Source organism: Eulemur rufifrons, chromosome 6 (genome assembly GCF_041146395.1).
Source record: "Eulemur rufifrons isolate Redbay chromosome 6, OSU_ERuf_1, whole genome shotgun sequence".
NCBI lineage: Eukaryota > Metazoa > Chordata > Mammalia > Primates > Lemuridae > Eulemur > Eulemur rufifrons.
This window is the reverse complement of record NC_090988.1, coordinates 56,530,127-56,545,549: the sequence shown is the minus strand read 5'-3', so window position 1 is coordinate 56,545,549 and position 15,423 is coordinate 56,530,127. Positions and strand designations below refer to the sequence as shown.

General features: G+C 38.3%; 1 protein-coding gene across 1 annotated transcript; it reads left to right on the top strand.

Moving 5' to 3' along the window:
* Window positions 1-2,312: 2,312 nt before the first annotated feature.
* Window positions 2,313-3,848, top strand: LOC138384115 (hemoglobin subunit beta). The gene is made up of 3 exons (XM_069469386.1): window positions 2,313-2,431; window positions 2,562-2,784; window positions 3,650-3,848. Exons 1-3 carry the CDS (start codon window positions 2,340-2,342, stop codon window positions 3,776-3,778), a joined length of 444 nt encoding a protein of 147 aa, XP_069325487.1. The 5' UTR covers window positions 2,313-2,339; the 3' UTR covers window positions 3,779-3,848.
* The last annotated feature ends 11,575 nt before the right edge of the window (window positions 3,849-15,423 follow it).

Genomic DNA, 15,423 nt, shown 5'->3' with positions numbered 1-15,423 from the left:
AGTGCTCACATATTACTTGTGCATTTTCTTGACCTCAGCCTGAGTGAACTTTCTTATACTGTCTAAGGAAATATTTCTAAACCTTACCCATCCACTCATTTTTCATATTTCTTCTTATTCATCACACACACACACACACTCCATATTCTATAAACATTTCTGACTATTCTGTACTATCTTGCATGCCTACTATGCCTTGTGTTAAATTTTTCCATAGGCAGTAAGTAAATATTTATTCAATAAAATAATGAATGAATCAATCAATTAATAATTATTTCTTATCTTAGAACTTCTGGAACTAGAAGACAATCTGAATAATAAGACCATTGTATAGAGTTCCTTTGGTGCTGATGCTACTTAGAATTAAACTATTCCATTCCCAGATTATTTTTGTGTGTATGTGGTTTGTTTCTATGAATTCTACTCTTCTCAGAGCATTTTTATTTTATTTTAATTAATTAATTAATTCTGAGAAGATGCTAAGCTGAGGTAACCAAGAGTTTGTGCATCTGGGACAGAAAACTGTAGTAAGTAGCTAGACTGTGCTTGACCCATGAAAATATAGACTAGATTGCTAAAATGTCCCACTGAGGAATTTAAGGTTGAACACTAGAGCATGTAAGAAAATATTCTACTTGAGTGAAATTCTTGAAACAAATGAGACAATCTCACCCGTATATATGAGTGTCATGAATCTCTTGAAAGAAATTAATATCCATCCTCTTAATTATACTCAGACTAGGCCCAGCCTGGTATCGACATAGGGAATCCCTTTTCTTCTGTTTAGCCTCAAAATATTTTTGTAACTGGAATTTCAGAGTGTTAGAGCTGAAAGAATGAGAGGTCTCTGGTAAATATTTGATGTCAGCAACGACAAAGGAGAGAGAAAGATCATTTGTGACATTGGGGTGCCTGAATCCAGAGAAGGTTCCAAGTGAGGAGAAACGTGGAGAGTAAAAGACATATGACCTTTCCTTGCTGACAAGAAATGGGAATTCAGGCAGGAGACAGGTTCAGAAGGTAGAGATGATAGAAAGTGGGGGAGGGGGGGATGAGTAGCAGGGCTCTCAGGAATTGCTGAGGGCCTACACTCAGCTCACTTGTTGCCTTTGCTGTTTTCATTGCATCTTTTAACAGCAAGGAGCAGAACTCTACACTTCAGAAGTTTTTCCTAGCTTGAGAAGTTAAGTCACTGCATGGGAGAAAGAAAAGGTGGGAGAAAGGAGGATATTGGAAAATCTATAGAGACAAAAGAAGACATTTTAGTAAAAGGTGGTTTAAACGAACAAACAAAATATACACAGAAATGGGAATCTGAATAGAGGAAAGGATTCTAAAACACAGCATTTTTAGTGGCCTAGGAAAAAAATACAATCTGAGCCAAGGCTAGAATGACTTTCCACATTCCCACCTTTACTTTTAAATCACAAAATCTTCTCTGTTCCCCCAGACACTTTTCCAGATTAGTCTAGGCAGAAACAGTCAGATGTTCCTGCTTAGACTCCCATTTGAAACCATTTCTTACCTCAGTGTTACTCACAACTTTGAGTTGTAATTGACTTTTTACTTATTTATATTTATTACTGCATTGGATGCTTTCTGTTTTTCCATCTCTGTATCCCTAAAACCTATTAGAATAACTATTGTACAGGACACACGTGATTCATATTTATTGATTCTATTTTTTAAACATCACTTATTTGGTTAGATGACCAAATTATTATAAACAAAACAATAACAACAAATGAATGAATGAATATTTATTTTCTTACCAGGAAGATTTAATCCAAACCAGGAAAAGGAAGATATACTTAGAACTGTCCTTGTAGTTCATTCCGTCCTTGTCCATTCTGTCCTTGTAGCTATTTTACATATACTGGAGACACAGGAAGAGATATATACTCTTAAGTTGAACCACATCTAGCAAATAAATACCTTCCACTTTCTGTGCCTCAATTCCTCATTCATGTAATAAGAAAACTGGAGAAGCAATCTCTAATAGGCCTACCAGGCTGTGATTCCCAAAATTGTATGAGTAAACTTGCCAAGGAGGATGTTTTTAGTAGCAATTCATGCTATTCGGATGGAACCAGGAGATACATAGAGGGAGGGCTGAGGGTCTGAAGTTAGACTCCTAAACCAGTTTCAGAACTGCCAAGGACAAGTACTGCTGCCACCATTCAGGCCTCACCCTGGAGATCCACACCCTGGGCTTGGCCAATCTGCTCATAGGAGCAGGGAGGGCAGGAGCCAGGGCTGGGCATAAAAGTCAGGGTGGGGGCAGCTACTGCTTACACTTGCTTCTGACACAACTGTGTTCACTAGCAACAGCAGACACCATGACTTTGCTGAGTCCTGAAGAGAATGCTCACGTCACCTCTCTGTGGGGCAAGGTGGATGTAGAGAAAGTTGGTGGCGAGGCCTTGGGCAGGTTGGTATCGGGGTTATAGGGCAGGCTTAAGGAGACAAACGGAAACTGGGCCTGTGGAGCCAGGGTAGACTCCTGGGTTTCTGACAGGTATTGACTCTCTCTGTCTCCTGGGTTGCTTTCACCCCCTCAGGCTGCTGGTCGTCTACCCATGGACCCAGAGGTTCTTCGAGTCCTTTGGGGACCTGTCCTCTCCTTCTGCTGTTATGGGGAACCCTAAGGTGAAGGCCCATGGCAAGAAGGTGCTGAGTGCCTTTAGTGAAGGTCTGCATCACCTGGACAACCTCAAGGGCACCTTTGCTCAACTGAGTGAGCTGCACTGTGACAAGTTGCACGTGGATCCTCAGAACTTCACTGTGAGTCTATGGGACCTTCAATGTTTCTCTTCTTCTTTCTCTCTATTGCCAAGTTCATGTTATGTGGAGGGGCATGGGTACCAAGTCCAGTTTAGAATGGGAAAGAGGCACCTGGTGGCATCACTGTGGGCCCCTAAGGGTTATTTAGTTTCTTTTATTCTCTGCTCACAACCTTTGTTTTCTATTATTTATTTCTTGTTTTCCTCTTTTTTTTTTTCTGTCATTTATTCTGTTTTTTTTTATTTAATTTTTTATGTAACAAAGGGGAAATATCTAGAAGATAACTTAAGTGACCAAAAAAAAAAAAAAAAAAACCCTGAAGAACTTAAACAGTCTGCCTAGTATGTTGCTATTTGATATGTATGTGTATTGTTTGGATATTAATAATCTACCTACTTTATTTATTTTATTTTTATTTTATGTTTAGTTGACACATAATGATTGTACATATTTATGGTGTAGAGTGTGATGTTTTGATTCATATATATATATACATGGTGTAATGACCAAATCAAAGTAATTTGACATTTGTGATTTTTAAAAAACCCTTTCTTCTTTTAGTCCACTTTTTTGGTTTTTTGTCTTACTTCTTATGAACCATATCATGCTGCTTTGCATCATTCTAAAGAATGACAGTGACAATTTAATTTCTAGGTTATAGTAATAGGGAGGGACTTTTTTGCATGTAAATCATGGCTGATATGGAAGGTGTCATATTGGTAGTAGCAGCTAAGATCCAGCAGTTGTTCCGCTTTTGTTTTATGGTTACAGTGCTAAGCACAGCTTGAGATGAGGCTGAAATATTCTGAGTCCAAGCTGGGTCCCTCTACTAATCATGTCCATATCTCTCGTCTCTTCCCCACAGCTCCTGGGCAACGTGCTGGTGGTTGTGCTGGCTGAACACTTTGGCAATGCATTCAGCCCGGCGGTGCAGGCTGCCTTTCAGAAGGTGGTGGCTGGTGTGGCCAATGCTCTGGCTCACAAGTACCACTGAGCTCCCTTTCCTGCTGCTCAATTCTGATTAAAGGTCCCTTTGTCCCCAGAGCCCAACTACAAAACATAGGGAAATTATAAAGGACTTTGAGCATCTGGCTTCTGGCTAATAAAGAACAATTATTTTCACTGCAACGAAATGTGTTCAGTGTGTTTATTTCTGAATCTCTCACTCAAAAGGGCACATGAAAAAGCAAGGCATTTAAGAAATAAAGAAATGAGGGGTTAGTTCAGACCTTGGGACAATACAACTGTGAGTCTGTGTACAACTAATGTGTGTGGGCAATAGCCCCTGCCGCCGATGCCTTACCACTCCTCAAAAAACGATTCAGGTGGAGGCTTGATTATGGGGGTAGAATTTTGCTATTTTTTAATTATTTATTTTCTTTAGACTTCCTCATAAATGTCTTTTCTCTCTCCAATCGCTTGTCCTGAATTTCATAGCCTCTACTCCACTGAGTTCTCCTGCTAAAAGATACTTTTTCCCTAACATTTTCCTTCCATGTTGTACTGGCCACATCGTTCTTCCTCCCCTGACCAAGCTTAGCATTAGCTGCCTCTATAGTCTTATCAAGATCCGCTTGAAGGAGGAAAAATGGGGTGGCGGAGGAGGAGGTGGGTTGCTTATTCTAACAGTGATGAAGAATCTGCAGTGCTGGTCTCCCTGGGGCTTTCTCTCTTTCGCAGTCACCAGAATAGTGTACATGGTACCCAATAGGTAATTTTTTATCACTTCCCCCTGCCTCCTTCCTACTTAGTTTCCAATGTCCATTATACCACTTTATGACTATATATATATATATACACACACACACACATTGTTTATCTCCCACTTATAAGTGAGAACATATGGTATTTGTTTTTCCCATTCCTGAGATACCTCACTTAAGATAAAGGTCTCCAGTTTCATCCAAGTTGCTGCAAAAGGCATTATTTAATTCTTTATTTATGGCTAAGTAGTACTTTATGGTATATATATGTATGCACACATACACACACACCACATTTTCTTCATTCATTTATTAGTTCATGGTCATTTGGTTGAGTCCATATCTTTTCAATTGTAAATTGTGCTATAATCAACATTTTTGTGCAGGTGCCTTTTTGATATAATGACTTCTTTTCCTTTGGATAGATACCCAGTAGTGGGATTGCTGGATAGAATGGAAGGTCTACATTTAGTCCTTTGAGGAATCTCTATACTGTTTTCCATAGAGGTTCATTAACTTGCAAATTAGAGAGTAAAATAAATAGAAATCTAAGAACCAGATCTCAGTAAAATATTGTAATCTGGTATATAAAAATATGTCCTTTAAATTTAGCATGGAAATGGAAAACAAATCTTGACAAATAGTAACTGAACAACTACACTCTTAGGAAAGAGTAAAAGGAAATGCCTACCTAATTGCATACACCACAATCAATTACTTGGTTAAGTGTTAAAATAAAATCCAGTCATGAAAAAACTACAAGAAAAATATGGTGGAAACATATACAACCTCAGAGATAAAGGGGGGATATTTTAATTTATCAACCTAGGGTAGAAACTATAAAAGGAGAGTTGAATTTATTCAACAATAAAAGCATTTAAAAAGTTCTCTATGTGAAAAATAAAATCACATGAATGAAAGTAACAGGTAAGCAGTAAAACAAAATATACTCATAAGATGTGTGACAGAAATGATTCATGTTCCAATATTAAAATCTGTCATTCAAATCAAAAAGGAGGGAAAGAGGAAGCGGGCAAGAAGGCTGACCAGAGACATCTCTTGTCAGACCATCTCAGAGGGAAAGAAGGGTTTCACATAAAAGAGAGGGGAGAGGCCTGCTGTGGACCTCAAGGAGGAAAATTGCGAAGCAGAGAAGGAAGAGGAGAAATGAAGAAAAGGTATCAGTGAGGATCAAACCCAGAGAGACTCGGAGCCCAGTGAAGGGGTAGAGGGGAATCCCTTTCTCCTTCCCACACTCCTTTATTGATCAGTGGGCAGCCAAGTTACTTGGAAGCTTTTCCACCCTCATGAGCCCAAGCACTGTGGCAACTATGGAATTGTGGGGAGAACTTGCATAATTCCAGAGCTTGGACATTCTGTGTGGGGTTCCCCTCCAAAGAGAGTGACCAGAGAGGCTGGAGAGCTGGCTTCCTTCTGTTCAGACTCTTATTCTTCCCTGCTCCTCCCGACCCACTGCAACAAGGAGAGCAGTTTGAGCAGAGAATTTGGTGAGCGGCTGCCTCTCCCTAGCTGGTGCATCCTCCAGTCTGAGGTTTCCACAGAGATTGGGGCCCTGGCCTTTCCCCTTGAGGACCTGCAGTGGTCAATCTGGGGTGCCCTATCTGGGGTGCCCAATCTGGGAGCTCCCTGCCTACTGGGGCTTCTCATAGACACAGGCCAGTGTTAGGTTGGCTCAGGGTGGGAACCCGAAAAGTATGTATAGGATGAAATGCGGTTAATGGAAAACTTAGATAGTGAAACAATAGCTGCAGGAGTCTGGAGAGTCTGGAGGTTGTGAATCTAACTCTGACCACAGACAGTTGCAGTGACACTGGCAGTCCTATCCCCCCTCATAAGGACAAAGCTACCCACCCCCCCATTTCTGCAGGATGAGACCCATGCAGGGGTCTTAGAAATTGGTTGTTTGAAAAGAATTTATTATAGCAGCTGTTCTGGCCCAGGTCACTCCCTCCAGAAAAACTCTCTATACAATCCAAAGCTTTCCCTTGGCTCGTGGTGACACTCTTTTCCGCCTCCACCCATGTGTACCCAAAATAAACAGCATTTTGCTACACATGAGGCTTTGTGTGTCTCCCTCTTGGCTCCAGACCTAACAGCCAGCAGGTCAGATACATAGGCCAGATCCCATGCCCCCAGGACTTGATTGGGTTGCTGGGGGACACGGGGGAGGTTTGGAAGCTGGACACAGGAGGTGAGGGGAGTCCATGTGGGCAGAACTGATGGGAGAATACTGCTGGAGTCTGAGACACAGTGATCTGGGTAAGAACCAATACCCCCACAGGAAAGCCACACTGTTGAACTAGGGTGGGTATCCGCTGGGGAAGATCCCAACCCACAGTGCTATGTCAACCTAGTGTGACAGGTTCAGGCTCCCAGGGAGTTGTGACCCCTTCTTCAAGGCAGTCTTCCTGGTCTGGAGAGGCTGCCTTGACCTTCCTCCCAGCAGCTTTCCCTGGCAGCTGGGAAAACTGCCTCTGAGACCTGCCGAGGATCTGCAAAGCCTTCCAAGTGCTCATAGCCTAACCATACCCAGCCTTGCTCCTCCACCCACCTCTGCTATGGTGGAGATTAAGGCAACCCCTGGGAGCTACACGGCCCCTCCCAAAGCCTGGGACATTCAATTGCTCCACCTAAGGGTCTAGAGCTTATCACAGGCATAAAAGAAGATCTCTTCAGTTGGCTCTTTCCTGCAAGCATCAACAACGGACAGGGAGAACAACTCTGCAGCTCATAGCATCTACCAATTCAGTCAAACAGGGTGTGGCTGATTCTTACCCATAAGCATTCACCACTATCTCAGAGATTAAGCTGGGGGTTCCACTACAATTCACACTGCTGGGAAGAGGTGAAGATAGCAGGATAGAAGAAACCCAAGGGGGCAGTGCTTTATAGGAGAAAAACAAAAGTTACAGGCAGCTTGATCAGGGAACTTCTCAGAGTTTGTGCAGAGACTTTTCCACCAGAGAGCAGGTGCAACAGCGATCTGGTGCCTGCCAATCCAAATTTTCTGTAACTGATGCCATTCTAATCCTCTGGCACAGGCAGCCAGATCCACTCAGGACCCCTGCTACCCAAAGTAATTTACAAATTCAATGCAATCCCCATCAAATTACCAAAGTCACACTTCACAGACCCAGATAAAATAATCCTATGCTTTTTTTGGAACCAGAAAAGAGCCCAAATAGCCAAAGCAATCTTAAGCAAAAAGAGCATCTCCTTCCAGAGGCATCACATTACCCAGACAACTAAAAAAAAAGGGGGGGGAAAACAGTATACTAAATAAGAAAGAGAAATTGCTAGTAAATTTCAAATCTTTTTAACTTCATCAGTTATTTGAAAATATATCTTTCAAAAGGATATATGGTCTGCTTACTTTACTGCCTTAGATGCATAATACTGTATGTTGTCAAGATGATGATGGGGTGATTGGGTGACGACTTGCTCCCATATATTGCTGCCGCTATTCTGAAAAGCTAATGTTTCTTGAGCACATGTGACACATACAAAGTTAACCTTTTATTATCCAGTAATTCCATTTCTAAGAATTCACCATACGGAAAAATACGAAAAACATGTGTATGTCAGCATTTTGAATTGTCTGGAATTGTATACGTCTGGAATCAATAAGCCAGTGGAAAGTCTCCCATTAAGTCAAATATTTCACAACTAGGAGGTCAAATCAGAGGTGAAAATGATTAAACATAGGAAGAGGTCTGAAAACAAATAGGCTAATTAAAACAAAAAGAAAGAGTCAAAGACATTACTAATCAATACAAAAAATGTAAGTCCTTTGGCTAATTGATAGATCAGCCAATTGTTTTCTTTTATGTTTTTCGTTGCTAAGTATTTCCAAGAACAAAACACAGATATTAAGAACATAGAAGTGTTGCTGCTGATATACTATAACAGAGGTCCAAACCCCTTGAAGGGCCTAGAGGCAGGTTCTCCAACAGATTCTTGGACCCTTCATGACTTCTCAGCCTGTGAAATGACACCCATCTAAAGGTCTTCTCTATCGTCTTCAGACCTCAGAGTTTGAATTAGCTTTCTCTATTTCTGGGAATTCCACAGAGCCACAGATCCAGATATAACTAAATGAAGCAAAATAGTCTTCACAAAGAAGGGGCTTTTGGAGCCACAGAATATTCTGGGGAGGGAAAATAGGGTTGAGTGAAATGCAAGGATTGATAGGATTCTACTCAAAGTGCACTCAGATAAAGAATGTCTACTTTTCTTTGCCTAAGATAACTGGCAGAATTGCTGAAAGTTTCATCTGGCCTGCTGGTAAGGTAGTATATTTTTTCCTAGCCTCTCTGTCTTCTCTTTCCCTATCTTTTTTGTATCAGATCAATCATGAAAAACCACAACTGCACACCTAATCATGAGTGTGTAGAAGTTCTTTTCTCCCTTTCTATTCTTCCTTGCCATTCTTTTGGTCTATCCCTCACACACCTTCTGGTAGAATCACGATCAGCTCATTTTTAAATGTATCAAAATGTTAAATTTTATGTGCATCATGAAAGTAATTTTATGATGCTCTACCCTGCACCTCTTTTTGATTCAGTTTTATGCAGCAAGCATTTACAGAGTTCCCACATATTAAATGAAAACAACCTGTTGTAGATGTTGGAGGTAAAAAGTAATGATGATACGATTTTTGCCCTTAAAAAAGGTGTGAGGAATTTAGTCCAGTTGCCTCCTCTTTTTAAAGACATTCAATTATCATTTTATTTTTCTCAGATACATGTGGCATTTAGGAGATTTCTGCACAAATTTATTATTGTTCTTGGTCTCCTCTGCCAACCTGAGTAGTTAATATTAACATTAATATCTAATATCTTTGAAACTAAGCATATGCCCACTGAAAGCCTGGTCAATTGTCAAAAAAATGAACTGGAAAAGTATTATACTCATGGTTCAGGTCCAGGTGTCTCCAGTGGGAACCCTGAGTACTGAAATAGCTTTAAATATGAAACCAATAATTAAACTCTGTATGTTTCTTAGCATGTGACACATAACCTAGATACATTCTAGTCACAGAGGTGACTGAACATAGTGTGTTCACAAAAAAGAAAATAAAAAATAAAACACCAATGAAATGGCTATGAAGAATTGGATGAACATACTATCTGCTATGGCACCAGTGGTCTTCCTGGGTATTATATATTTGCCCCACTCTAGGGCAATGGTTCCTTCTAAATAGTTACCATTTCCACTCTGAGAGACATGCCTGGCTCATACCTGATTTGTAAGGCCATGAAGACTAAGACATTCTGATTTCCAAAAATAACTACCTCTGGTGACTCAGATAATAAATCTTTATCACCTCTGGGGTATTCTAGACATCTGCAGCTCTAGAAATTCTAGGAATCTACGACATAAAAATTTTACATCTACTATAATTTCACAATATAACAATGGCCAATAAACACTGGAACTTTATTCACATAAATAAAAGATGGATTATTGTCACACAATTCAAAAATCTGGTGTCAAAAGTCACAGCAAGGGCAGCCTCCGGGCACTGTATCTAGAAGAATAGATGAGAGCTATATAGGGAAAGCTAAGGGGCCATGTTAGCCTGATTGCCTTGTATAATCTCTGCAGGGATGTCTCTGTAACAACACATCCTAGCTATAATATCCTGATGAATTGCGATATAAAAAAATGCCTTTCCTGAGATACTGTGGCTACATCCCCAGACTTCTTTTGTTTGAGTTAGGTTAGAGTTTCACTGGGTGAGTTTAGTTTTTTGCCTCAGCACACTTCCCATCCTAAGATCAAGGCCAGGGACTGCAGCCAATAGCCCTATTTCTGTGACAACAGGACAGTTACTTATGTCATCCAGGGATTCCCTGGGGTACATTTCATGATCCCTTCTTGGGGACTGGGTCCCCCTCTTGTGTAGGAGACTTAGGCAGTCATTTGGATCCCTCACTGCTAGTCATCCTGCACTCTGTGGTGTATAACATCCTTCTGCCCTGTGTTCTGAGGACACAGTTGACTTTGCAGTAACCAGTTGATTGGGCCTGGGCTCCCTTCTTAATGAAGGTAGTGGTCTCCTCTGTTGGGGATAAAGCAGGAAAATCAGAGGCACTAATATACTTCTCCTGATATCCTCCTCTTGAAGAGAACGTTGGAACCGAAAATTAATGCTATTATATAAATTCAAAATTTTATTATTAATAATATTTGTAGTAGACATATAAAGATCATGGTAATGTGAATTTCAAAAAATAATTTTAATTCTAATATAATTCTATATAATATTCATAATTTTTCTAGGTTTCTGTCTTAAAATTTTACTGATTTGATATGACATTACTTTTTTTTTTGCTGGCAAAATTATTCTTATCAACTATATGGGAATCAGAAAACAAGAGAAGTGATGGAGATGGTGATTATAGATGGCCTCCCTAAACCCACTGGAGAATAATTGGGCCTGGAGTCTAGCAGCCTAAAAAGTTCCTATATTTCTTAGGAAGTTTTTGCAATTTCCTTTATCTTAAAAATGAGGGAATTGAGCTAGATTGCATTGGCCTATTCTGAAATTTTCAGGGGACAATTTTAAATACGTGCAATATTTTTAGTGTTTATTATCATAAATTCAACTGTTCACTTTAGTATAATTAAAGATGGATTTTTTTTTAAAGTTGATATCATAGAAACAGAGAATAGAAAGGTGGTTACCAGAGGCTGGGGGTGGGGAGGGAGAAGAATGGGGTAAGAAGAAAAGATGTTGATCAAAAGGTACAAAGTTTTAGTTAGACCAGAGGAATAAGTGTTAGTGATCTATCGCACTGCATGGTGACCACAGTTAATAATAATATATTGCATATTTCAAAATTGCTAAAAGAATAGATCTTTAACATTCTCACCACAAAATAATAAGTTGAAAGATAATGAATATGTTAATTAGCTTGATAGGATCTTTCTACAATGGATGCATAAATCAAAACATCACATTGTACCACATAAATATACATAATTAGTATTTGTCAATTGAAAATAAAAATAATTTAAAAAAATAGATTTGCCTTCCTCTTTTCCCTTTTTGCTCAATTTTCATCTTTCATTCAGTGTTTGCCAGTTGGTGGCAGTGTTTTGGTGGCAGTTGGTTTTATTGTAAGATGTCTCACATTTTCTTGAATAAAGGGAAAATATTAAAGCCAACAAAATAAATACATTCTCTTGAGAGAAATGATTTAAGTCAGAGTTCAATAAAATTAAAAAAAATCTTGGTAGAAACATCTAAAAAATTCATGTCAGATTTTTTTTTATGCTTCTAAGTTATGACTACATTTTTTAAATATTTCAGTCATGCTGGGGATGTTATTTACAGACAATTTATAAAACATATAATAAAGGATAGATAAATAAATTTAATAAAAGACCATTCATAGAATTAATAGTCATAACAATTCAGGTAAACTAGAATTTTAAGACTACTTCATGTTTGTGGTGAATTAGTTTTCTCTGATCCTAGCACATGCAGAACCTATAAACACCCAGTTCTTTGGACCAGTCTTTTCTCATTAGCCATGCCAAGACTCTTAAGGGCCTGTCCTCACTGATATAATTCTAAAACAAATCTGCCTTATGCATCATTCAAGTAGGAAGGGAAAAAATTCAATGAACCACTTGTGACCCCTACTGGTGTCCAGAAGGGACCATTAAAGGAATGACCTTCCAAAGGTGGCCATATAATATTTTTTTTTTTGCCCAAAGCAGGACATGCATGGATGTCTTTCAGCAATTACATTGGAAGAACAAGCAAAGGCTGGACTGTCCTGGCAAACAGGAACAGACATCCTCTATGTTTTTAGGGTGAGCAAAGACTATTGATCATCACTCTGCCTAATCGCAAAAAGACAGTAAATAATCACACAGGGAATTATACCCACAAGAAAGAAGAAAGACCGAGATGTCTGTCCTTCCTTTGTTTCTAATTGGAGAAAAGAAAAAAAAAAAAAAAAGAAAGACAGAGATGTCTGCATATGTAGGTCAGTTTTAGTCAGAGTGCTTAAGAAAAGACTCCCTTTAGAATGAATAATGTCTTTTACAACTTGGATGGAACCGGAAAACATTATCATAAGTGAAGTATCCCAGGAATGGAAAAACAAACACCACATGTACTCTCTAATAATTGGGAGCTAATCGATGGGCACACATGAGCACAGAGAGATGTAAAGGGCATTGGAAATCAAGCGGCAGAGAGGAGCAGAGAGGTAAAAACTTTCCCATCGGGTACAATGGACACTATTGGGGTGATGGGCACACTAAGACCCCTGACATAAGCATTATAAAAGATATCCACGTAACAAAAACATTTGTACTCCCTTACTATTTTGAAAGAAAAGAAAAGAAAAGAAAGATTACCTTGAAAGAATGATGCCTTTAATTTAATCACTGACTTTTCTTCCAAGTAAATATTGTAAACAGTGCACAGAAGGAATGGCATAATTCTATTGCCCCAGACTCAAATTCAATGCTATTTGTCTTCCTTATTTATTTTATGCTAGTCATCATTCTGGTTGCTGGAAAGTCCAATATCACAACCACTGACTTTGAGCTAACATAACATAGCATGGTTTGGAAAACTGTGGGCATTATTTTTTAAAATATAGCTGGAAAATTTCATGCATTTGACATAATGTCCATTTTCCTCTTTAAAAATCTTTATCTTTATTTGCCACATCAACACCACATTTTCCTGACTTCCATCCTACCTCTCAAAATACATTAAAAAAAAGTCTCCAACATTTCTTGCTATTGTATTGCTAAAAGGCTTATATTCTCTGTGGTGGCACCATTAACATTTGTAGCCAGTCTGCAGAAGCCTGAATGAAAATATGTACTTTTAACACCCAGTTACATTCACAGAGTGTCTATGTCTTTTGTGATTAATCCCAGCAAGTAATCACACTTGTCTATATGTCTGTATCAGGCGGGGAATGAGAAGAACCATGTTTGAAATCTGAGTGTTGTATCCAAGGCCAGCAAGAATTCTTAGGGTGGCACCTGTTTTATATATCATACAAACCTAGTATATGATGACCCAAGATTTGTAGTATATGGCCAGCAAGGACCAGTTGTATACAAATGATTTTACACATACTTACAAGATACAAGTGTTCACATTCATCTTATCTTTATATCTCTGTGATCACACAGCTCTTAATTCACAGAATAATTAATTAATTAAAAATTATTTGATAAGTACCCACTTTACATTACATCTCATTTTGCACATCAGTGAGCAAAAACCAGACATAATTCCTAATCTTCTAGAGCTTCCAATAAATCTAATGAAAAATCAGTATATAGAATGCTGAAATTTTAAAATGAAACAAACTTTTAAAAACTGACAATACAAACAAAGTATTGTCATATGTTATTATGATTTAAACTTAAATTTTACAAAATGACTAGTGATGTTGGGCATCTTTTCATGTGCTTACATATGACATCCACATATATTATTTGGTCAATTATTGTATAAAATGTTTTCTTATTTTTAATTTGTTCGCTATTTTTTGAGTTTTAAAAGTTCTTTATGTATTCTAAATGTAAAATATTTATCAGAAATATGACTTTTAAACATAAAAAAATCAGTATATAGTAAGCGGTGTAAATATAAACCAGTGTATTGGGAAAAGAGTAACTTAGTTGAGAGGGTTGAAGAGATAGGATAATCTAGATGGGAGTGGTATTAGAAAAATGCCCTGAAGAAGTATCACTTGAACTGAAATGTGATCCTGAAAGTGATACTGAAAAGTGATAAATGAAGTTTCCGTGCAAATACTTGGGGTAGATACTTCTGAGCTAAGAGAAGATAATGGGCAAAGATCCTGAGACAAGAATATATTTAATTTGATTTGAGGAGGAGAAAGATAACTAGAGATTAAAGAGTGGAGGCGACAGTGGCTTGAGATGTACTGGGAGAGGCAGATGGGCTAGGTCATATAAGGCTTTTTGACATGATAAAGACTTTGCATTGTATTAGGGAGAATGAAAGGCTATCAGAGTGGTTTTTCCACATGGACTTATGCAATGTAGTAGATGTTTGTAGAAGAAAAGTTTGCTTTCTCTGGGAAGAATATCTTTTTAGGGGACGAACAGAAAAAAATAATGAGATAAGCTAACAAATTACTACAATAGCAAGACAATATTGTAAACCAAGACTGACTGCATCAGTGTATAAGTGAAAAGTGGGAAGATTCTGGATATGTTTTAGGTGGAAGTGATAGAAATTGATGGAAGATTTGGTGGAGAGAGGAAAGGGAAAGATAAAGAGAAATCAAGAATGAATTTTAAGAGTTTTCTTAAGAATCATGTTCTTGGTGGAGTAATTTTTTGATATTAGGAAAAATTGGGGAGAAGATAGATTTGGGAAGGAAATCAAGTATTTTGGGGGCATTATTCTTATTTTGCGATTAAGTATCCAGATGGAGACATCAAGTAGGCAGTTGTATATATGAATTCGAGCTCCCAGGGGCAGTCAGGAAGTAGTGGTATAAATGTTAGTCTCAAATAGTAAGAAAAAAATTGATACAGTCTCCACTTTAGGGAATTTAGAATTTAGTGTGTAACAGAGACATTAGTCAAATATTTAGCTAATAAATATCAAATTATAAATTGAATAAGTTATTTAAAAATAAAATGTTATACAAAACAATAGCTCTATGGGGGAATCTGTCCTACTTAAGAGGTGTCTTGAATAGTGATGGTTGGGTTACAAAGGAAAAATACAACATCATTTCATAAAGGGCTAGAAGAAGTGAGGGAAAGATGGCGAATATCTTAGGCAGTTAGAATATCTGGTGAATAATCTTATGAAAGAAGAGAAATGAGTTTTGGACAACAAATGAAAAAACATAAGTATTCAAAAGATGGACACATTTTTCTGCAAAGA

Coding starts and splice junctions, on each gene's coding strand:
- LOC138384115 (XM_069469386.1), top strand. CDS start 2,340: ATGACTTTGCTGAGTCCTGAAGAGAATGCTCACGTCACCTCTCTGTGG. Junction 2,432..2,561: donor GGTGGCGAGGCCTTGGGCAG/GTTGGTATCGGG, acceptor TCACCCCCTCAG/GCTGCTGGTCGTCTACCCAT. Junction 2,785..3,649: donor TGGATCCTCAGAACTTCACT/GTGAGTCTATGG, acceptor TCTTCCCCACAG/CTCCTGGGCAACGTGCTGGT.